This window comes from Pleuronectes platessa, chromosome 13 (genome assembly GCF_947347685.1).
Source record: "Pleuronectes platessa chromosome 13, fPlePla1.1, whole genome shotgun sequence".
NCBI lineage: Eukaryota > Metazoa > Chordata > Actinopteri > Pleuronectiformes > Pleuronectidae > Pleuronectes > Pleuronectes platessa.
This window is the reverse complement of record NC_070638.1, coordinates 15,983,206-16,006,828: the sequence shown is the minus strand read 5'-3', so window position 1 is coordinate 16,006,828 and position 23,623 is coordinate 15,983,206. Positions and strand designations below refer to the sequence as shown.

General features: G+C 41.9%; 2 protein-coding genes across 2 annotated transcripts; one reads left to right on the top strand and one right to left on the bottom strand.

Annotated features, from left to right (window-relative positions):
- Positions 1–7,084: 7,084 nt before the first annotated feature.
- On the bottom strand, positions 7,085–12,189 carry LOC128454587 (serine/threonine-protein kinase pim-2-like). The gene is made up of 8 exons (XM_053438008.1): positions 11,901–12,189; positions 11,369–11,644; positions 8,815–8,909; positions 8,653–8,700; positions 8,323–8,544; positions 7,586–7,766; positions 7,302–7,475; positions 7,085–7,188 (listed from the first exon to the last, which is right to left on the bottom strand). The coding sequence occupies exons 1-8, from the start codon at positions 12,187–12,189 to the stop codon at positions 7,085–7,087; spliced, it is 1,389 nt and encodes a 462-aa protein (XP_053293983.1).
- A 3,393-nt stretch (positions 12,190–15,582) lies between these two features.
- zgc:153115 (uncharacterized protein LOC768186 homolog) lies at positions 15,583–22,113 on the top strand. The gene is made up of 2 exons (XM_053437324.1): positions 15,583–16,399; positions 18,095–22,113. Exons 1-2 carry the CDS (start codon positions 15,907–15,909, stop codon positions 18,337–18,339), a joined length of 738 nt encoding a protein of 245 aa, XP_053293299.1. The 5' UTR covers positions 15,583–15,906; the 3' UTR covers positions 18,340–22,113.
- The last annotated feature ends 1,510 nt before the right edge of the window (positions 22,114–23,623 follow it).

Sequence of the window (23,623 nt, the reverse complement as noted above, 5' to 3'; positions counted from 1 at the left end):
AACACTTGACAATCAGAATCATTCAAAATCATTGAAACGGTCAATCATTACACTCATTAGACCTTCAATATACTATACTACAGTTTCATAACACTTAAAAGAGACAGAACTAGAAAGCAATAATTATTAATAGTCACTATCAATAACTCTACAAACTGCATCAGCCAATTCAAATCAAGGGTCTGTAATATCACGTGTTTTTGTCTGAGATGACCGAATCAAACATGGCTCCGAGAGACAAGCAGGTGATAAACAAAACAAAAGACTTTGTCAGCCTGTTACTCAGAAAATGACATTTACATTACAGAGCAGGTTGAGAAGATTTTCATGAAGTGTTTACATTATCTCAGGTGCCCAGAACAGTTTCCTTTAATTGCCGCTGAGGGGGGTTATGGACACCCTCTCTACAAACACCAGTTTCAATCAGACCTTGGCTGGACGTCTCGTTCCTCAGCGTTGTCTTCACCGCCTCGCACACGTTCTGGTCGGGGCAGCGCATGAGCTGCTGGTATGCAGCGATTCTGACCTCGGGATCCTCATGGGAGGAGCGGTACAGCTGCAACAGCACAGACCTCTTGGGGAAGGAAACTGCTGTCAGTCACTGAGGTCAGTACCCCGCTCACCTTTTCACCTCCACCTCAACCCATCATGAATCAATGACCATGTCCTTCAAACATTTAGATTTGTTTCTGTTCTGGTAATTCATGTGACATTCCCGGTTTTATTGTTGGACATTGTTATTTCACTTCTGTCTAAAATAGCAGTGTCATCGTTAACTTACATCAGCTGAGCAGGGAAAGCGTCTGAAGGCCTGAATGGCGGCAAGTCTCAGTTCGAGCGCCGTTGAGTGGCCGAGCGCACAGTGATTTAGCAGAGGAGTGAAGCCTGGAGCTGACAGACCAGTGTTTCCCACTGACTTCAGAGCGTAAAAAACCTGACAGGTGGCATAATAAACACAAACTGAGTAATGCTTCTGACTGTTTTTATTATAAATCATTAATGGTTTAGCCTGATGCTGTGTCAGCTCCTTACATCTTTCACTCGGCTGGGTTCATCTCCCTCGCAGCCGTCCCTGAGTGTTTCCTTTAGCGTCTGCATTAGTGTCTGCACTTGGGGAAGTTCGCTGCAGGAGGTGGGGGACCTCTGGCACAGCTGGTAGACCAAAGATGATCCAGCCAACAAGGCTTTGGACCGCACCTCTGGGACCTCCAGTAAGGCCTACACCAACAGGAGCAAAGCAGCACTCTCAGCACACACTGCAGGGTTGATCATACGGATTTCTATGGGAGAGCTCCGCTGACAGCAACATGAGATGAGTGCATACAGGATATGGCCTCGATGAGAGACTGAGGTCATTATGAATGTCACCCAGAGGTTCCTACGTTGATGGAGTCGATGATCTGTGGGGATGGATGAGGGATGAGGGCTATGGTGGTGAGGACAGAATGAGCCTGCTCCGTCTCCAGCTCCGTGTTCCTCATCAGGTCAGTCAGTAGCACGATGCAGTTTTCCGACCCACACGCTGGTAATGCGTCTAACAACGGCTGCCTGTCCAAGCAGTTAATCAACGTCAGTCTCTGCTGTGTGGATACAACCCGTTTCAAAATATATTTAATAATTATGAATTAGGACAGATGTGTGCAGGAATGTGTGTATGTTTTAGGTGCTGCATCACAAATGTTGTCGTACAGATTTGTGCAATGAGAATAAAGCTTACTAATTCTAACTCTTTCAAATCAAAACCTCCATTCCATTTAGTTCAATGCCAGTTAATCCAACCACAGAACCAGACCGCACAATATGAGGGACTGTCACGGCTAATTTGAATATGGATTGAATTTTAAACAAAGGTGTAGTACCTTTGTTTAAACTGTGGTCTGTGATAATTTGTATATTCAGTGGAAGATTATGCTCAGGACTGAACTCAGGACACTGTAATGCTCCGGCATGTTCGGTCTGAGGGACTGTGTACTTTTCTAATAATAATCCATAAGCAGCAGTCCTTTTAACATTAATCTGGTTGCTAAGGACAAAATTATTGAGTGGTGTGTAAATATGAAAAAATGTAAACATCTCATATTTGTTATATGTTATCGGTGAAGGACTAGTCAAAATATGCTCCATCATAATACACCAGGGGAATACTGACCAGTCATTGCGACACTTGAAAGACGCCTCTTGCCAGAGCGTCCTGAGTTGAGGGAGAGTGAGATCTCTGAGCTGAAAAGCTAGTTGAAGGAACTGTTGTGACACCTAGGAGCAGAAAAAACGCACACACACACACACACACACACACACACATCACACTGTTTTGTAAGTATAAAACAGATGTAATTTTGCCCTATACTCTTTCAAGAACCGATTACCTCCTACAGAACTGTGAATGTACGGTTGTATCCGAATCATTCAGCCGTCCCCCACACAGTCATTTAATCACACTGTGTCAGCCTCTGGCTCTGAGGTACTCTTTTAAACATATCCAGGGTAGATAGACTGTGATGAAGGGCACCGGATTGGGGTTGACTAACCTTCTGTGTATGGGGGGGGGAAATAATTGGCTCATATGCAGCAAAGCCTCAGGGGAAGTGAAACCAGGCCTTACAAACATAAACAAGCTGACAGTGGGGCCAGCTACCTAAAAGTGATTCGTATTCATCACTGTAGGAACAGTGGTATAGAGAGTATTCATCAAGTGAAGTATTCCTTACAGATAAATACAGTTAAAGGCTGACTTGAGCCAGTGTCATTGAGGCCTACCAGTTGTGGCTTTGAGGTGAGGCTACATAAAATCCTGACAGTCTGACTGGCTTGCTCTGGTGTTGACACCCTGGATTTTCCCGACCCTGCAGCTCCCTCCTCCTCGAACTGCAGGTCGGTAAGTTCACCATGACTCAGAGAATCTGCAGGAGACGAACAGGCATCAGGGTCCATGGCGCTCAAAGAGTCAAGATTAAACACAGATGTCATCAATTCAGAGTGTTCCTGACCTGCTCCTGACAGAGTCCCTGGCTGGGCTCGGAGCAGAAGGAGGACGGACACTGTTTGGGTCTTCACCAACCCTTCGGATCTGGACCATGTTGCCATGGAAATAGCCTCTGTACAGTTAACCTCCTCCATCACTGTAGATCCATGGCGCTGAACACAGTGTAGTTCTGACTGCACTGACTGGTGAAAAAGTGAAATCCAATTTGTGTAAAAAACATAACAACTTATTCAGGGTACAGTTGTCAACCAGCATCATCACCCTTTATCAAATTCACAATTTTCTTGAACTCAGATAGCAACAGGAAAAAAGAACATCCACAGGCAAAATCTATTAGGGAGACAGCTAGAATTCTTGAATTGATGAGGTTACGGGTCAAAGCTCTGCAAACTTTACATTTTTTTGTTTCCAAAAGTATAAACTACATGTATGTTTCTGTTTTGAGTCATCTATACATTTATTTATTTAAATATGAAGTGTCCAGAAACACTGCAGAGAACAAAATGTAAACTCACCGTATCTTCACTCAGAGCCACCGAATGAGGCCAGAAGTTTGCCAGCCTGGACTCTTGGCACTGTTTTAAATCCCTGGTCTTCAGCAGGAGGGGTCCTCGCCTCTCATACACGCTGCTGCAAGTCCCGTACACATCCGTCTGAGAAAGAGGCCGAAAAATGATCCTAGATAATCCACTATATTAGGGCATAACTGTTGATATGACTGTTAATGACAGTTATTATTAGTGTCCGATCTGAGGAAGCACTTTTACTCTTATATTTTAGTGTGTTTCAGTACAAATGTATGTTAAATCTCTATACTGCCGTGTAAATTTGGCATGTAGACCCACATCAGCCCCTCACCTCCTTTTCTAATTCCTGTTTGGCGCCCATGCGGGAGGTCTGGAGCATGCTCAGTAGAGCTCTTTTAATGTTGAGGGCCCACACCTGCTCCCCTTCCTGGACACAGAGGGCTGTGACCTTTCCCGCCTGGAGGGAGAACTTGAGGCGCGTCCTCTCCAGTGACTCCCTGGGAAACAAAAACACCAGATGAGCCCCCCCGAGACCCGAGAACACAGACAAGTGGAGCTTCAGAACGGAGTATCACATTCACAAAGAAAACAGTTGTAGCATTCCAAGATGATCTGGACTTTCACTGTGTGCAGTGCAGAGACCACCTGCACTTCTGCAAAAATGTGTGGAGCAGATAAAAGATTAATCATGCATTTATTCATTTATTTGCTCTTGTTATAAAAACACCAAATTGCACGAAATAGTATTACCTCAGGCTTTTTAGGCGCTGCACAGAGTGCTCCTTCTGAGGGGAAAGACGCTTTATCTGTGGATTCCTGATCTGTTGGACAAACCTGAGCATGAAACCACAGGATCTTCGACCCTTTGCAGTGTTTAATTGACAATTTTAATAAAGCTGACCTGCATCATTAGGTGACACTTGGAGACCACATCGATATCAATCACACAGTCCAAAGCCAGTCCATTTCTGCCAGCATTAGAGCCATGAAGGGTGGTGGTAATGGTCGTGCTATACCTGTAAGTGTACCTCACCCCTCTCTGAAAGGACAAATCAGGGGAAGGAATTCCTGTGGATGTGAAATAATAATAACAAATAATCATAACTAAATTAATCATAGAAGAAATTCCTCAAATGCACAAAATCATTTACTAATCTACATGGGGGGGAAAAAGATTATTGTGGACGTATTTGTCAATGTGCATGAATCAGCTTAGATGTGCATTACAAAAAAAAACTCACCAGTACAACTTGAATCACAGAGATTTGGTTCCTCCTGGAAGCATTCACCTCCTGCAGAGAAACTAAGGTATGAAAATCTCTCACTCACAAAAACGTGAAACGATTTTAAAGAAACCTTTTCAAATATACTTCTATCACTGAGTCATGTCATCACGCCACAAGTCAGTCGATAAATCAATCAAACTTTTTAGCACTTTGAAAGATGGTTGGTGCAGTTCAAAGTGCTTCACGTATGATTGATAATATGATAATAAGACAGACATAAGATTTTAAAAAACAACAAGCACAAAGAAAAGAAACAATTTAAACAACTAACTATTTCACATAAAGTGGAGATAAATAAACAATTGAATACACATTTTAAGCCATACAACTCACCTTGCAGTGTAACAAAAATCAATGTAAAATGCAGCCAATGAAGCCATAATAAGTACACGGCCATAGCAATCCCAAGTCACTGCAGGTCTGGCTGCTTCCGAGCCTTCGCGTGTATGTGAGATGAAAACGGAGCACTGTTCACAGCCACTGAATGACCACACTTGTACGTGGGCTTCCCCCGTGACCCATCCTGCTCACGGCAACCAATCAGGAAATACCTTCCAAGCTGGAGCTACAAACATCCACCGGGCCAATCAATTTCACACAAGGTTTTCTTAAACCCCCATTGACTTGGACAGAAATACGACGACAGCCACATATGGTAAGAAAAGTTTATTTCAGGAAAGTTAAACAGTTTGATTAGTGAGAGGCAGACAGTGTGATATCCAGCTGAGACATTTATCAGACAGGAGGTACGATCATAGGAGTATTACGGTCCTGTTAATTACGGTCCTGTGAGGGGCCACAGACACCACCTTTTTTATTTTTCAGACAACTATACTTATTGATAACGATACATGAAAGGATTTCAAAAAGTTACATAAAAAGTGCATACGAAGCAAATTGCAAACTCTACTTTCAACAGAGAGGAAACCTTTAACAGAACTAGATTCAGTGTAGGATACCATCTGCCTCGACCAAGAGAGAGGAGAAAACTGAGGTACAAGAGTTAGACAGAAAAGGTGAATGGAAAGAAGGGAGTGATGAAATGGGGGGCGGACAAAAGAGAGAGAGAGAGAGAGAGAGAGCAGGAACAGTCAAGTAAGTCATAAGATAGAATAAACCTGACATAGTCTGGAGTTTAATACTTTGGTTTTCAAGCATGACCCTATCATTTCGATGTAGACCAGAGGTCTTCAACAGGGGGTCAGCGACCCCTAGGGGGTCCGGGAGGTACTGCAGGGGTGTCGCGAAATGTTTGGTTGATTATGGCAATTTTGTTTATTTTCTAGCCAATTTTTTTGTGAGGCTGATATGACCCTCTGCCTGACAACCTCCATCCGTCCAAGGTTAGATAAGTTGTGTGCTACCCATCAGGGTCCGACATCTCACTAATGTGGGAGTATGTGTGGCATCCATAGATGGCTTGAGGATTCACTGTCTCTTCTACATGTATGTTTAAAATAAAAACATGAATCTGTGAATTCATTTAATAGCTCTGTCTTGTATGCAAGATTTATGTTTATAAATGGCAGTGGCATGGCCATCCTGTACCGTGCACATGTTTAAATTAAAAACATGAATATATGAACCCGAGTAACATTTGAATAGCTTAGTATTGAATGCACAATAACAGGGTAGCTATGTTTATATATGGCACTAGGCCCAGTTTAATATAAAACACAATTGTATACAATATATATAGTAGGGGGTCCCTGCTCCATCTCTCCACCAGTTTGGGGGTCCTTGGCCTGAAAAACGTTGAAGACCCCTGATGTAGACTCACATGGAGGCTATTCCGTCTGGCTAATGGAGTCTGGTAAAACGAGGACCAGATTCCAGATTCCAGATTCCAGATTTTTTATTTTCAAATGCACAACAATAACATTAAGCAGTTGCTGGCAATGAAATGCTTGAGTCACAGGCTCTCTTCTAGCAATGCTCAAGTAATTACAACCCCCAAAAAGATTAAATAGAAATAGCATAAAATAGAATAAAATAGAATATCAATTTATTAAAATTTTTTAATAGAAAATAACATATATTTATATCTAAATATATATATATACAGATGAATGGAAAAATAAAACAACAATAGTGCAATTATGTGCAATAGTGAAAATATGCAAATATGCCACGGTGCTGGTTTGGTGAAGTTAATGCAGTTCAGATGTCTTGGGTGATGAAACTGTCTCTGAGCCTGGTGGTGCGGGCCCGGATGCTGCGGTACCGTCGGCCAGACGGCAGCAGGCAAAAATGTTTATGGCTGGGGTCCCCAGGGATGGGGATTGGGGCTAGGCACCGGGGTTGTGTAGCCAGGGGTGCTGCTTAAGTTCCTCCAGAGTGGCACGGTCCTCAGGCTCTAAAGTCAAACACTTTCCCAAGAAGTCTTGGCAGTCTGTGAAGAGAGAGGACAGAGGATATGGAAACGATGAGGCTTGAATCTACAATGATTGACTGTAACATGGAAAGGAACATAATAACTGCACATTGTAACAGGCGTTGTCTCACCTTTGGACCATACAGAGCTGATTTGGAGTTCCTTTCTGAGGAACTCTGATGTGAAGAACCGCCTGAATCCATCCAGCATTTCAAAAAGCAATGATGCCAACTGCCAGACTGTCATGGGGCCAGCCATGTATTGCCTGTTGATTTTAAACTCTGGAGGATGGAATTCAGGGGTTCCTACAATAAATCAGATAGAAGGAGACAGAAAAAAGCAAAGGATGAGGAACAGGCAGAGACTTAATAGTCAGATGAATGAAAAGCTGGATAACAAAACAGGCCGTACGTACCAGAGAAGTCTGTGTAAATTTTGTTTTCCACCCAATTGCAGCCACATCCAAAATCAATAAAGCGCACTCGCAGGCCATCGGAGCTTGACTCTATGAGGATGTTCTCTCCTTTAATATCTCTGTGCAAGATGCCCTTGGCTTTCAAGTCTATGGCAGCATCCACCAGCTGCCTCATGATGATCTGAGAAAGAGAATCACAAATGAGTTAGAGAGATGAAGAAGGGACTCTGGGTGGGACTGAAAAACACAGTCTATGTTGGAGCTGCTCTAGATCTTTCAACCAGAGCACACTTCACATGAACTTATAGGGGTTCAAATATCCATCTACTCCTAAACACTTTGAGGACTAAGTTGAGGTCCAAAGGCCTTTCTTATTTATGGACGGGCGATTGTAGAAAACGACCTGACACAAGGTCTATTTAATGGCTGTTTAATCATACTATGTAATCTGCTGAGAACTTCAAAAGAGAATTTGTGCTGAAATAGTTTTCTCCACATTTCAGCTAATAATATATCCATTATTACAACTAAAGAGCCGTCAATAAAGTAAAGGTTTCTAAAAGTGAATCTCAAATAATTTAATTTAGACATTTAAATGTTAGTCGCGATTGGACTCTAATTAAATATAGGTGGGATAGCAGCCAAACACTCTCCACTGAAACTGATGATACTCAAATTAATGAGCTTTTCAGTAGAAGTCTAGGAAACATCTCACACAAAGAATAAAACAACAGTACCTTTGCAATGTCCTCGGCCATCGGACCATTGTTCTTCTTTATGAAGCGCACTAGCTCCATAGAGGGGACTGGCCTCTCCATGACCAGTACAACCATTTGGTCCCGCTCGTACCAGTCCAGTAACGACACTGCTGCAGATCCTCCCACAGTCCCTGGATCGCTTGCGGCTTGCTGCATGAGCGTCACCTCCGTGGGAATCAAGTATTCCTTCCCATTTAACATCTGAAGGAAAAATTTGCGTGTGTAAATCATCAACAACAAGGAAACAACAAAAACATAAAAGTCACAGAATGATTTCAACAGTTGGTGCTGAGACAACAGATCACTCACCACTTTTTGATAGCGCCCATTGATGTCGGGGATGTATTTTATGGCCACCTACAGGACAGATCATGAGCACTTTTGTTAGTTCAAGGGATGAAGTCAGAGTATGTATGTAGGATGTGAGAATATTATATTGAATTATTTTATCACATCATATTATGTACTTACTGGTAAACCATCAGACCTTCTGATGCCGGCATACACTGAGCCATATCCTCCTTCACCAAGTTTTTCAAGCTTCAAGTACTTGGCCTTGAAGTCATCTGCACCAACGAACACAGACACATGGTTTAATATAGTTGTGAAAAAAAGGAGCATCACTACCTCTAACTTAATATCTTGTTTTTATCCAGGACTGACATTTTGATGTATAACTCATAATCCACTTTTTCATATTTTCTAAGGCTTTCAACCACCACATTTCAACATATGGAGTCTTTTCAGATGTTGTGGAAATAGCTCAGTGGAGAGAAATCATCAGATAACTTCATGACAACTAAGTTAAATCCATCTGCCTGACAGGCGGCTGAAAGATAAATATTTGTTTGAATCATTTAATTTACTTCTCATATCTGGTTTGTTTAATCACGAAAAGAAAAGTGAAATACCTCTGAGCTGGAGTCAACACCAATCCCCATTTTAACATGATCAAATTGCGTCCATGCAAACAGCAGCACATTTTCTTTAAAAGTAAGTCACCTGTGCTGGTGTCGCCTGATGACACCGTGCTCTCGTCACTGGAGCTGTTGACCTCTGGCTCCAGGGTTGATAGATCAGAATATGGGCTAGCATCAGATCCAGATTGTACCAGTCCATTATCAACACTGCTGCAGATCTTTCCACAGTCAAGGGTTAGCCTGCTGCCTTCTGCTTGAGCATCACCTCCTTGGGAATCCTGTGTGCCTTCCCATTTATCATCTAAAGGAAAAATATGTGTGTGTATCTCATCAACAACAAGGAAACAACAAAAATAATGCTAATTTTAAAGAAATACTTGAAATAAAATGATTTTTGCTGGAAGTAGGTGGAAATACTATGAACCCCTCTAACTTATATTAATGGAAAATACGCTGAAGTCAAGAATTAGTCTGATGCGCAAGTGCCAATAAAACCCAACATCATGTTGTATTCGCAAAGTTTAGTGGTTGGTGTCAATATTTGTATCTAATCCTCAGGAAGAGGGTAAATAATTATATTCCTCAAATGTAGAATTATTCCTTAAGTTGGATGAGGCAGTTTTTAAACCACCGTGAAAAACATCAAGAAAAGAAAAGTGAAATACCTCTGAACTAGAGTCAACACCAATCCCCATTTTAACATGATCATATTGCGTCCATGCAAACAGCAGCACATTTTCTTTAAAAGTAAGTCACCTGTGCTGGTGTCGCCTGATGACACCGTGCTCTCGTCACTGGAGCTGTTGACCTCTGGCTCCAGGGTTGATAGATCAGAATATGGGCTAGCATCAGATCCAGATTGTACCAGTCCATTATCAACACTGCTGCAGATCTTTCCACAGTCAAGGGTTAGCCTGCTGCCTTCTGCTTGAGCATCACCTCCTTGGGAATCCTGTGTGCCTTCCCATTTATCATCTAAAGGAAAAATATGTGTGTGTATCTCATCAACAACAAGGAAACAACAAAAATAATGCTAATTTTAAAGAAATACTTGAAATAAAATGATTTTTGCTGGAAGTAGGTGGAAATACTATGAACCCCTCTAACTTATATTAATGGAAAATACGCTGAAGTCAAGAATTAGTCTGATGCGCAAGTGCCAATAAAACCCAACATCATGTTGTATTCGCAAAGTTTAGTGGTTGGTGTCAATATTTGTATCTAATCCTCAGGAAGAGGGTAAATAATTATATTCCTCAAATGTAGAATTATTCCTTAAGTTGGATGAGGCAGTTTTTAAACCACCGTGAAAAACATCAAGAAAAGAAAAGTGAAATACCTCTGAACTAGAGTCAACACCAATCCCCATTTTAACATGATCATATTGCGTCCATGCAAACAGCAGCACATTTTCTTTAAAAGTAAGTCACCTGTGCTGGTGTCGCCTGATGACACCGTGCTCTCGTCACTGGAGCTGTTGACCTCTGGCTCCAGGGTTGATAGATCAGAATATGGGCTAGCATCAGATCCAGATTGTACCAGTCCATTATCAACACTGCTGCAGATCTTTCCACAGTCAAGGGTTAGCCTGCTGCCTTCTGCTTGAGCATCACCTCCTTGGGAATCCTGTGTGCCTTCCCATTTATCATCTAAAGGAAAAATATGTGTGTGTATCTCATCAACAACAAGGAAACAACAAAAATAATGCTAATTTTAAAGAAATACTTGAAATAAAATGATTTTTGCTGGAAGTAGGTGGAAATACTATGAACCCCTCTAACTTATATTAATGGAAAATACGCTGAAGTCAAGAATTAGTCTGATGCGCAAGTGCCAATAAAAACCCAACATCATGTTGTATTCGCAAAGTTTAGTGGTTGGTGTCAATATTTGTATCTAATCCTCAGGAAGAGGGTAAATAATTATATTCCTCAAATGTAGAATTATTCCTTAAGTTGGATGAGGCAGTTTTTAAACCACCGTGAAAAACATCAAGAAAAGAAAAGTGAAATACCTCTGAACTAGAGTCAACACCAATCCCCATTTTAACATGATCATATTGCGTCCATGCAAACAGCAGCACATATTCTTTAAAAGTAAGTCACCTGTGCTGGTGTCGCCTGATGACACCGTGCTCTCGTCACTGGAGCTGTTGATCACGATCACTGATTCCAGGGTTGATTGAGCAGAATCGGTGCTGGTATCAGGGCCCTCTCCAACCCTCTGCCTCTTCACTGGGCGCTCATGTTCAGGTGTGGCCTTCCTCTTGGTGGTCTTCCTCTTGGTGGCCTTCCTCTTGGTGGCCTTCCTCCTGGGGGCCTTAGTCACGGGCCGCCTACTCGCCAAGGTGTGGCTTGATGAGTGCGGGAGGCTAAACCTCACTACAAAAGAGGAAAGAAAACAGTGAGCATGATGTATGATGGAAAATACGCTGAAGTAAAGAATTAGTCTGATACGCAAGTGCCAATAAAACCCAACATCATGTTGTATTCGCAAAGTTTAGTGGTTTGTGTCAATATTTGTATCTAATCCTTTGGAAGAAAGTAAATAATTATATTTCTCAAATGTAGAATTATTCCTTTAAGTTGGACGAGGCAGTTTTTAAAACAGCAGCACATATTATTTTAAGTAAGTCACCTGTGCTGGTGTCGCCTGATGACACCGTGCTCTCGTCACTGGAGCTGTTGATCACGATCACTGATTCCAGGGTTGATTGAGCAGAATCGGTGCTGGTATCAGGGCCGTCTCCAACCCTCTGCCTCTTCTGTGGGCGCTCATTTTCAGGTGTGGCCTTCCTCTTGGTGGTCTTCCTCTTGGTTGTCTTCCTCTCAGTGGTCTTCCTCTTGGTGGCCTTCCTCTTGGTGGCCTTAGTCACAGGCCTCTTACTCGCCCCGATGGGGCCAGGTGAGACAGGGGGGCCATCCATGTCGTCCAATAATCCAGATCAATAGAGATGTAGGTTGAAAAATATCCAAAGACAATGTTTAATTGTCTTTGGATATTTGGATATACTCTGTTGATTTTGGGAGGACAACTGATTATGTGATCTCATAATTTGTGGTTATATTCAAGAAACTTCAAAGCCACATTTACTTTGATCTTTGACATTCAAGTCAAAAAAGACATGGTTACATTTTAGAAACTTCAAAGCCACATTTCCTTTGATATTGGACATTGAAGTAAAAAAAAAAAAAAAAATGCGGGAGTCCGAAGCATTGGAGACTTTGACTTTATTAGTTCACAGAGCCTCAGAACAAGGTGCTCCACTTTGTTCACCATCTAGACATCTAGTGTTTAAACCAAAACAATGTTTGTGTTTGCCACTATGAGGGACATCTGTCTAATCACACATGCATGTAACTTATTGTCCACATTGTGTTTTGGGTTATTTTAATCACTTAAGATATTGTGCAAAGTTTACGTCTCTTATTTAGCTGTGTAGTTTACAAGGTAAATTATATATTTCATGTGTAACATTTAAATTGCTGCTGTATTCCCTCACCAAGGAGTTAATTCCTACCTTTCAATGTTTTTTAAGGAAGGACAGGTATGAGTGAAACAAGGGGGAGTAGCCTTGTGCTACAGTAGCGTTAGAGGCCTGTTGTATATATAGATTGTCACATAGCTCATAGAGATGAATATATAATACATATAATTTTACATATTTTACATAGAGAGATATATGATGCATGTTAGAAACATCATCAACACACTCATTCGCTCTCTGTGAATCCTCTGTAGGATCTCCTGCTGTATTCTCACATGGGCTCATTGAAACATTCAGTTTTTACCAGGAGCCTGGTCTGAGAATCTCAGCAGAAAGTCTAGAGTCTCTCCCCTCCAGAGAATGTCAGGAGATGTTAGGAGTTCAGTGCATGACTGTTAGTTGTCCTATTTTGCCGTTGTATGCCGTTGTATCAACCTGTTCTCAAACCAGGAGAATCAAATTCCGCTGCTCAGTCATGCCCCTTGGCGTCTCCTACAGACGCACAAGGTATCCTTCCATGTCAGCTTTTAATCAGCTCCAATGTAAACCCCCCTGTGTCACACTTCAACGCCATCCACTGCATTTACCTCCTTATTCTTCAATGAAACCACTGATTTACAATGTCAACCAACCTGAATCATTCTTTCCACCTCACTCATTTTCTCATGGATTAATGTATAGTTATAATTCATATTGTGACCATATACTGGTCATATACACTACAGTTCATATAAGACAGAAATAATAAGGATCCCAAATATGTGTCCATAGATGTACATGTACACATCTTGTGTCATTGGGAACTTCTAAGTGACGTCATGTGTAAGAGCTCGCAGTGACGGACAGATGCACAAGCCCCCTCTCCCCCTTTCCAGTTGTGTTTGAGTATTGGTTCACTGGCCATGATGATTTTATATTCGTAGGTAGGAGGCCTGCTGGTCTTTATAGACCTGATTGTTAGCCTATCAACGTTTAAACAAACAATATCTACATACTTTTTATCTGTAATCAACAATCAAGCCCTTTTACGGTAGGCTTTCTGTAGGAACTGTACACTATCCAAAACCGTTCTATTAATTCTAGCTACATGGATGTCCTTCATTTTCTTTAGGACAATATGTACGTTACTTCCTGGTCGTGGTTTTCCCAGAATCTACAAGCCAGACAGAATAGCCACCGTTTGTTTACATCGAAATCACAGTCATTCTTGAAAACTAAAGTTGCAAATTCCAGACTGTGACAGGTTTATTCTATCTCATGAACATATCTTAAAAGGAACCAGGATTTACTTTCGACAAAGTTGGAACATTTCATTAAGCTTAGGAAATGTGGATTCAATGCAGACAGCTTCTCTGATTATTCAGTAATTTCCTCTACTTAATTATAGCACGAATGTTAGCTCTCAATCCACCTTCACAATTTCACCTCTGGCTTTGTTCTGTCTGTTAAACTCTATGTCAAACAGTAGCAATATATTTTCTGAGACAGTTAACTTGTATCACTTAGTGTTTCGGCCTTCGTGAAGAAATTGTACTTTCTTGATTCTTGTTGTACCCTCATGGTTGAATGCACTTACTGTAAGTCGCTTTGGATAAAAGTGTCAATTAAATGAAATGTAATGTAATGTAAAAAGCTAAAGAAAAACCCAAAGTGAACAAAAAGATCTGAAGCAGCACAGCTAACACAGCTCTAGGTCTTGGGAAACTTTAATTTTGTGAATCAGTTGATCAAAACAGGGGAATTCATTTAGAACAAAAAAAATCAATACATAGCTAATTTTAGATAATAATAAATAGACAAATAGACAATAAATAGACAAAATGATTCTTCTTGTCATAGAATCTCAAATTCAAATTCATAATAAAAAACGAACAATTGACAGCTTGTGACCGTTTTATTCACGACTGGTCCACTGGAAGCTAGAATTAAACTGGGAAGCTTTTTCAAAATTCAGCTTTAGTAGCACACTGTGCTGGTCAAAGTTGAAACACTAAAGAGTTAATATTTGAAGATCAAATCCATCATTCTGCCACGTTTTCAAGTCATGGCCCAATCAGTCCACACTGAGAGATTCCTCCTGACAGATAGCACATGGGTCCAAACAACCACAGTTGAAGGAAGGAGTCATCTGAGAGAAGAGAGACATCTAGCGTCTGTGTCTCTGATGAAAAAGTGGACATTTGAGGGGTTATCGTCGGACACCGTCGGTCTTAAAGGTGACCTGACTGACTCCCTCCAGAACACAGCCATGTTGTGCCGCCTCTGACTTCAGCTCCCTCGAAACGATCCCACACGTCTTTCATTTCATCTGGGGCTCCTCTCCTTCCCCCATCATTACCCGAGTTGCTCGCCACCTACTTTCCACCACGCACCCTCCGCCGCGGTCCACGCCCGAGCTGCCGACGTCAGCCACTGCGCGCTGGCGGCTCACGGTGCGTTCAAGCGCAGAAAAAAGTCGGATTTAAGACCCCTACGTGCGTTCACCCCAACTTTAAGGTCACCGCATTGTATTTGTTGTGTAGCTTGTTGTTTCATTTACGCAATAATATGATCAGTGTACTAGAAAGGTCGGGCGATTATACTTGTGTATAATTATCAACGTATAAAAGTAGCTCAACATCTATTTTATTTATTCGTTCTCTCACATGTCGGCTTTATTTGTGACTTTTGGACATAAAGTTAAACTCGTGACTAATAAAACGACATTGAGGTAATTGCATTGGCAGAACAAGCGCACTGGTGTGGTGGTTTCAGAGATGTAAACACATGAGCACCTCCTGCTCATTTACTACTGACTGTTTGTGAACGCATCGTCAGTCGGGACCAGGGGGCGTAGGTTTGACCGGCAGCGGCTTCTCCGAGCATCAGACACAATGAACCGTCAGGCGGCGAGGCGCACACACGTTGGCCCGGAGGAACTGACCCGGTTCTAGCCCGTTATCGATTACTCACGCGCCTTTTCTTTGACTTACTGAGTCATTTCCTAACTACCAAGGCGCTGCATGGCGGTAACAGGGCTCCGCTGGACACGGTTGGATCGTCGAGTTTGATAAAAACGAGGTCGGGATCAGTCAACCGTTAGCCCCTCCTGGTGGATCTTTCAGCTTTTTTTGTTCTGTTTTACCGCTTAAAGCCAACACAACCAGTCAGGGAACCATGTCGCTGACTGCCTCGTCTGATTATTTCGCCGCCGAGTGTCTGGTGTCGATATCCAGCGGTCCCGTCCTGCACAGACCCACCCCGGTCGCCCCCGCCAGCCTGCCCAACACGGCGGGCCTTCTCCCCGGGGAGCCCGACGGGACGATTGAGGACAGGGAGGTGCGGGAGACGCTGCGGCTGGAGGGGGCGAACATGATGGCGGTGGCCGGCATCCTCACCGACCTGCACGGCAAGTTCCGCCCCATGTCGGCCTACTCGGAGAGCAGCAACTCGTCATGTGGTGGGGAGAGCGGTTACACCACGTTGTCCGACCCCACCACCCCTACCATGACCCCCTCCGCCACCCCGGTGCCCGGGCAGCAGATGCGGGGAGGAGGAGGCGTGGGGCCCCCCCGGTCCCCGGTGAAGCGACACCAGTGCACTTTTGACGGATGCGACAGAGTTTACGGGAAATCGTCCCACCTGAAGGCGCACATCCGGACACACACAGGTACGGCCACAACAACACGCTCAGCTCACATGTCGTGCACGCGAGCACACACACACACGTCTGAACCTTGATATATAAACTTTGTCACACACATCGTTAATGACCATTAAATCAGATCATGGGGGGTGCTCTTTTGTACTTCCCGGGATTAGCTAGCAGCAGCGTGGCGGCGGCAGTTTGTCCCCCCCATTAACCGTCGACTTGGTTCAGTAACGTGGCCAAACAAAGAGGGAACGATAGAGAAACTCCCCTTCGGAGACCGTGACAAAGAAGTAAACTAACAAAAGAACTGGGCTGGATGTTAAAACCGGTGACGACGGTGTTCCTCCCGGCCGCATTTGCATATGAAATGAACGTAAGACGAAACCCTAACGTCAGTGGCACGGAGTTCATCGTCGGACACCGCCTGTCCTGTGGATGGCGGCAGCAAGTGCTCGATGTGTGGCTGTGTAGCCTCCCCCCCGGACGTTAACTTCACGATCTCTGCTGATGGTAGCTGAAACTGACTTTGTGTGTTGTCAAATCTCTTCAATAAGATCGTGTACAAAAGATGATCATCTACTTTTCACCAGTTTTTGGAGTTTGCCGTGGCAGTGTCACTGAAAACAGTCTCGTAGCCCCCCATTGTAAAAACCTGGTTTCAGCTGGAACCAAACCAGCCTGATATGGCAGCCCAGAGTAAAACGTGCTGGTGGTTTTTTCTTTCTCCCCTGCTGTAAAACGAGGGGAATCGGTGTGTTCAGGATCACTGAGCAGGCGCAGACGGATTAAGGGCAGGAAAGAAACGGTGGTGGGAACGCCCACAAAGTGTCTCTGCAACAAACAACGTGGCCCCGGCTTTGTGATCTTGAAAATGGCACCGAGCAGCATCCCACTCGCTCATCGTGGCTTGACTCATGTTGCCTGGCAGAGATTAAGGCTAGGAGTGGTTTAGGAAGACTAATCTGCAGGATCTAAATCCTAGATATGTTTTGACACGTATTTAACTATGAAGAGATTACTTCTTTTTTTTTCATGAAGCAAATGCAGGCAGTAGTTTCGTCACTATCTTAAATGTAGTCAGTCAAACTTTATTCATTAAAATATTCATACAGTGACCAAAAACATTCCTCACTCTGTCCTATAAAGTAGATTGATATTTTCTATAAGGAACAACTTAAAACAGACTATAAACTGTTTGCATGTTGCGTTACACTCGTTAAAATATCGGAACATATCTTGCTTTATTGTAGTAACTGTTAAATACTATGCCCTGCTCCTATTTAAATTATATGAAGGATGAAATCTTACAATGGGCAGCCCACCTATTACATGAATTTGGATTTCTTAGAAATTGTATCTTTGCTGATTAATTGATAAATTGGCAAATGTAAACCTAATTTTTCCAACTCGAATACCAAACATTTCCCAGTGTCAGACTTTGTTTTGTTGTGTTGCGTCTGTTACGGCTTTGAAGACAGCAGACATACTTTGTATGTACCATTTATACTATACTATAATTTTGTGTATTGATGAACCTCTGCACTGTCTAGGTGCTACACTGCGTAGCTAAGCATTCTCCCAACTGATACTCACCTGCTTTCACTCAAACACATCTGTTGCATGCTTGTAGTCGTGGTGACTTGGTGGCTTGTTATTGGTCACCGACATGGCAGTAAATAGTTGTCCCGGCTCTTTTCCTTCTCTGTGCTGCAGGCGAGAGGCCCTTCCCCTGCACCTGGCCCGAGTGTGAGAAAAAGTTTGCCCGTTCCGATGAGCTCGCCCGCCACACCCGCACCCACACAGGAGAAAAGCGCTTCCTGTGCCCACTGTGCGACAAGCGCTTCATGCGCAGCGACCATCTGATCAAGCACGCCCGTCGCCATCCCGACTTCCAGCCCTCCATGTTGGGACGCAACAAGGGCACATCCACAGCTTCCAGTCCAGCCCTGCACCATTAGGATGGTGCGTGTCTGGGTTTCCTGTGCACTGGGATCAGCAGCAGCACGGAAGCTTGCGGTGGTTTCAACTTAACCAGCTACAATCAGATCCACCGATACGGATTTAGAAATACGGTGTTGTACTCCAAAATGCACACATACACACATTGTACACAAGTGAACACACAGAGCTGGAAGTGAGGAGCACGTAGCCTCATCTCTCCATCCACCCAGATGAGTCATGTGACCACTATCCACCTGCTCAACTTAACCAGGGTTGGTTTCACGAATGTTCCAAATTTATGAGAACCAAGGATCTGTTTAAGAAATGTGTTTTTTGATTCCACTTATCGTTTCCTGAGAGCAAAGTTTGGACTTTCTGCACTTCATTTACATGGCTGCTTACACATGGATCAAACCACGTGTATAATGTTTACAATATGGCAGACTGGAGCGAGTTTTTCAAGTGTAGCTTCACAAAAGAATAAAATGAAGTGACATGAAACTACACAGTAATAAATACATGCAGGGGAGGGAAGTTAATCGAATATGATGACACATTTATTACAGAAAGGTGTAAAGATGCAGGGTGTTTCTTATGCTGTATTGTGACATAGTGAAATTAAACGGTGAAAACCTTTTATACGAAAAGAACTAGATAAGAGAGTCCGTTTTTGGTTTATCCTCTGAATTATACACCAGTAAAGTCAAGGTACTTCATCACATTGATGCAAAAATTCTGTAAAACCAGTTGTGCCACACAGCTGTCGTACTCCTTGACTCGTAATGCCGGACTTTAAAGCCTCAAAGTGAAAATTACAGCCATAAAAACCATTAACATGGTGCAACAGAAAACATTTTTCTTTTAGCCAAGAGCAAATAACTTCATTCATGACAGGTTAATGGCAGTTCAAACCTTATTTTCAACATACTTCGGTTTTCATTCTCAATCAGGATTCGATAAGATTTGGAATCATTAAGCACCGACCCTAAATCCAACCTCATTTCTCAAACTGAAACACTTTCACAAATTGCAGGGATTTTTCACGTTTTCTGTACAAATCTCATTCATCAAAAGCCAAAACTTCTGTTTCTTGTGGTTTATTTCCTGGTTGTCGTGCTTTTAAGTACCATTTATTTACCATGAGTAGCACAATATTGTGATGTTAGCTAGCGAGGCAGTGACTTTGAGCTTTTTTTTGTAGCTTTGAGTTTTAGTGGTGACACATTCCTTAATTTGTTTTTATCGCATAACCATCATTGAGGTGATAATTGTCTATATTGTTTTTCCCGTGTATTTTGAGTTTAATTGATCAAATGACCCTTTTTTTCCAGAAAGTGGGTCAGAGTTCACTCTAGAAAAGCTGTATGCACGCCATGCTCAAGTTTAGATGAGTTATTCATGAAACGCTGACACATAATACACAGTAGTATTATCTCTAATACTGATGCAAATGTATATAAGCTTTAAGCTTTTAATGTAGAGACATGGTAATGCTACTAGCAGCAGAATTAATACATGTGATGAATTGTAGTCCTTATATTAGGGGTAACAGTATACGCTTGATAGGATGAGATTGCCTGTGAGTGTTGGTGTGTATTTTATTTAGTAGGTATTTTTTGTTAGTGACTGAACTGGAGAATGTGTGTATACAATGGTATGAAAATATTTAGGGACAAAAACATGACATTAGGTGAGCTTGATATTTGACCTTCCAAGTAAAGGCGTTCACCCCCGTGCTCAACGGGCGCGGGGAGCATATATCAGGATCAGGTGTGCCGGATTTTATTCACACGGTGTAAGTTTCAACAGCAGTTGAAACAAAGTTTATGACTTCAAATACTTCCCATTCTAACCCTGTGTGTGGGAATCAAATCCGGTATTAGAATTATTATAGCAATTTAAAAAAAGTCGGGGAAAGATGATACCACTAGAGCTTTATTGTGAAGGGCATTTTAACTTGTCGCTCAGGTGTAACTAACTTAAACAATGGCTCTGCTCTGTGCAGTGATCCATTGAACCAGCGTTAACAAGACTTGTACAATACTTCTAAATGGATTGCAGCCGTTAATAATGTTATTACCATAGACTGTACAGAAAGATGGACAACATGATTGCGCCCCTAAAGTGAAGCCAAATTGCTCAATCCCCACCTGGTGGCTGGCTGCAGTATTGGTCATTAAGCATGCCACCTCCATTTTAGTGGTCCATGTCTCACATGGACCAAACAAAAAAAACATTCTCAAAGTTTGTTTCTGACATTTTGGATAGTTCTTATTACATTGATGTGTTTTCACATGCAACTGTTTCCATTTAATTTGGTTTTAATTATTTATTTTATGCAATCGAAATGAGGTGAAACATCGCAATGGATAGCTGAGACTGACTCATGATTGGTCGAGCACCCGTGTCTACTATATTTTGCCAACATGGCTTCATCCCCCGACCGCCTCACTGCGCAGATTCTGGTGCGAAAAGACTGCAGAGTTCACATCTGGGGTATTTTGGCTTCATTTCTGGATAGTGAGAGGAAGTGGATATGTTTCTTTCATCTTTATATACAGTCTGTGGCTATTATATTTGTGTTAGATAAATTAAAATGGCCACTATAATAAAGATTTAGTTCAATACTGGGTCAAACAAAACCTGGCACCTAAATTGAATATTCCTCGTGGAGTAACATTTGACTGAATCGGGTAAACCTCAAGTAAAGTAGACGTATGAAACCAATTTGAGCACATGCATTGTCCAGGTCCGAGTCTAGAGAGGTTGAATCTTTAAAAAAAAATGTTTGTTAATGTTTCCACACTGTTTGTCCAACTCGTGGACGTATTCATTTATCTCAGTGAACATCAATTCTTCAGGAAAACTCTGAAAGCCTTAAACTATGTCATAACTACTTCGCACCATGTTTACAGTTAGATCATTGTATAGGTATATATATGCCCTCCTGTGGGCTCATCAGATACTCATTATGCAATATGGCACTTTTTCCTTACAGGTGTATTCAGTTGGATAGTGTAATGGCTTGCACTGTTACTATGCTTCTACAAGCAAGCACTGTGGAACTTTGCTGATGTCTCTAATAACTAATGGTTTGTAAAACTGCCTTCATGTCCAAGTGCTTTAGAAAGCATGATAAAAGAACTGAGTAGTTGTTGTTTCAGATTTTTGTTTATTTTGGTGTTTGCGTAGTCATCCATGCCATCTTATGTTTAGCAATTTGTTTCGATTAGATTTTTTTTTGTTTTTGTTTTTGTTTCTACAGACTTCATCATCACTCCCAGATCTTTTGACTTTGTTTCCTCCACATTTAAAAAGAACAACTTCAGGTGTCTTCCTCATTCATACTTCAAACCATCCTCTTATCACCATTTCTCTGTTGATCTGTTCATTTTAATACAAGCTGTACTCATCCAAGTGAATACAAGGCTTTGACATTGTGTGCACATTTCCTCTGAGGTTTAATCTGTTGACGGTTTTTGGTCGCTGCTGGCAGTGACCACGAACACATGGACTGTTTAACAAAGAATCACACACCTAATACCTACTCGTTTGCTACGTTTTCAAACTGGAAATCTATCCTTCCATCTCTCCTCATTGATGGAAGTGTCTTTACGCTCAGACTCTGTCCAGATCTCAAAGCTACAATATCACAAGAACAACATACCTCACGGACTTTTTCCTTTTTTCTTTTCTTTGCGGGATCTGTGCGGCATCCATCCAACTTGTTTTTCAGAAATTCATATAAAGCCATCGAGCCTTGGGTTTCAGAAATGAGTTTTTATCAGCTAGATGGTCTGTAATGTGCCCATGTCTTTCCTGTTGTCTGTATATGCAACATTACTACTACCTGTGTAGCAGCAGAATTTCCTTCTCCCTGCCTCAGTGACATTCTGTTGTTAGTTGACAGTAGTAAATTAATCAGCTGGATAAATCCTGCACCCTAGCCTCTGTCTGTAATGCTCAGCAGCTGCTTGGTTTTCCAAGAGAAAGACTCGCTGCCGGCTGCAGGACAGAGACTGAACATGTAAAAAGTAGACCGTCACTTCACTGCAGATATCAATAGAAAGAGCTCAGTCCAAATCTATTTGTTCATATCACTGAATGTGGCTTGATGACAGACGAGCATTATCCACTTTGGATTTTACTTTTTGCTGCGCTGCTTTGCTGAGAAAAAAACCCACGATGATTTCTCTCGTCACCACACTAATTCAGATATGCACATTGTACAGAAACTGATGTTTTTTAAATTGATGCCTAATTTTTACATTAGTGTAATTTTAAAAAGAAATCCTCTTATCAAAGCTTTAGTTAAGGTGAATAGGAGGAGCTGTGGAACTAAATAATTGCTGCAACAAGCTGTTTTGATATTTATATTCTCAGGTGTCTTAAATTTTTAGCATTGGACTTTCAAAATATCCATTGCAACACCGAAGTACAAGCATGTTTTATATCTTTTGTTATGCTGATTAATTTATTACAAAAAAGTATCATTTGTGTGGTTTAATTATTCTTTTCATTACTCACTTTGTGATATGGAACAATACTAATATGAAAAGGTTCCATTGTTTGCTTGACATGAAAATTCCAGTGCTTTTTTTTTTTTTTTTTTAATAAAAATCCTTAAGTTGACTGCTGTGTCTCCTCTGGTCATTGAAGGTACATCAAACGTGTCAGCTACAACAACATATGAACAGAAATATATATTTGAGGAATAATAGATCAGCTGATTTCCCTTAAGAGTCCAAAACATACTTTTTTTTGAGAAACATAATGTAATTACTCTTTAAACAGAAAATTACATTCTGACCCATTGATGCACCTCAGGCTTTACAACTGGTGAGGAGTGGCTGAGCTGTAGTATTGGATTTATGTCTATCTAAGGCTCGTCTCTGAAAGATGCTGGCTCGGCTCTTTTTCCTTACAATTCCTTACATTTTAAACAAGATCCTTCTTATATTGGAACAAGACATTTTTGTATTAAGGCACCTTTCACTGGAGCGGTTCTCTGACTTCTCACGGTCCAAATACATTCAGGTCAGGTTATTTGGCAGCACTAAATCTCCTGTATGGTATGAATGGTTGTTCATCTCTGTATACTGGTGACTTGTCCAGCGTCTACGCTGCCTCTCAAACCATGGATGGACGGATTGATTGATATTTCAAATATCCTGTCAAAATCTGAATCTTTTTTTCAATGGTGGCTGCACTATGATGACGTACTTCCCTGTAGATATTATAAACTGGTGTATTTCTGGACTTCTATAATATTCCGAATCTAATGAAATGTGTGCCACTGTT

Coding starts and splice junctions, on each gene's coding strand:
- LOC128454587 (XM_053438008.1), bottom strand. CDS start 12,189: ATGGATGGCCCCCCTGTCTCACCTGGCCCCATCGGGGCGAGTAAGAGG. Junction 8,701..8,814: donor GAAGGTCTGATGGTTTACCA/GTAAGTACATAA, acceptor TCTGTCCTGTAG/GTGGCCATAAAATACATCCC. Junction 7,476..7,585: donor AATTTACACAGACTTCTCTG/GTACGTACGGCC, acceptor GATTTATTGTAG/GAACCCCTGAATTCCATCCT.
- zgc:153115 (XM_053437324.1), top strand. CDS start 15,907: ATGTCGCTGACTGCCTCGTCTGATTATTTCGCCGCCGAGTGTCTGGTG. Junction 16,400..18,094: donor GCACATCCGGACACACACAG/GTACGGCCACAA, acceptor TCTGTGCTGCAG/GCGAGAGGCCCTTCCCCTGC.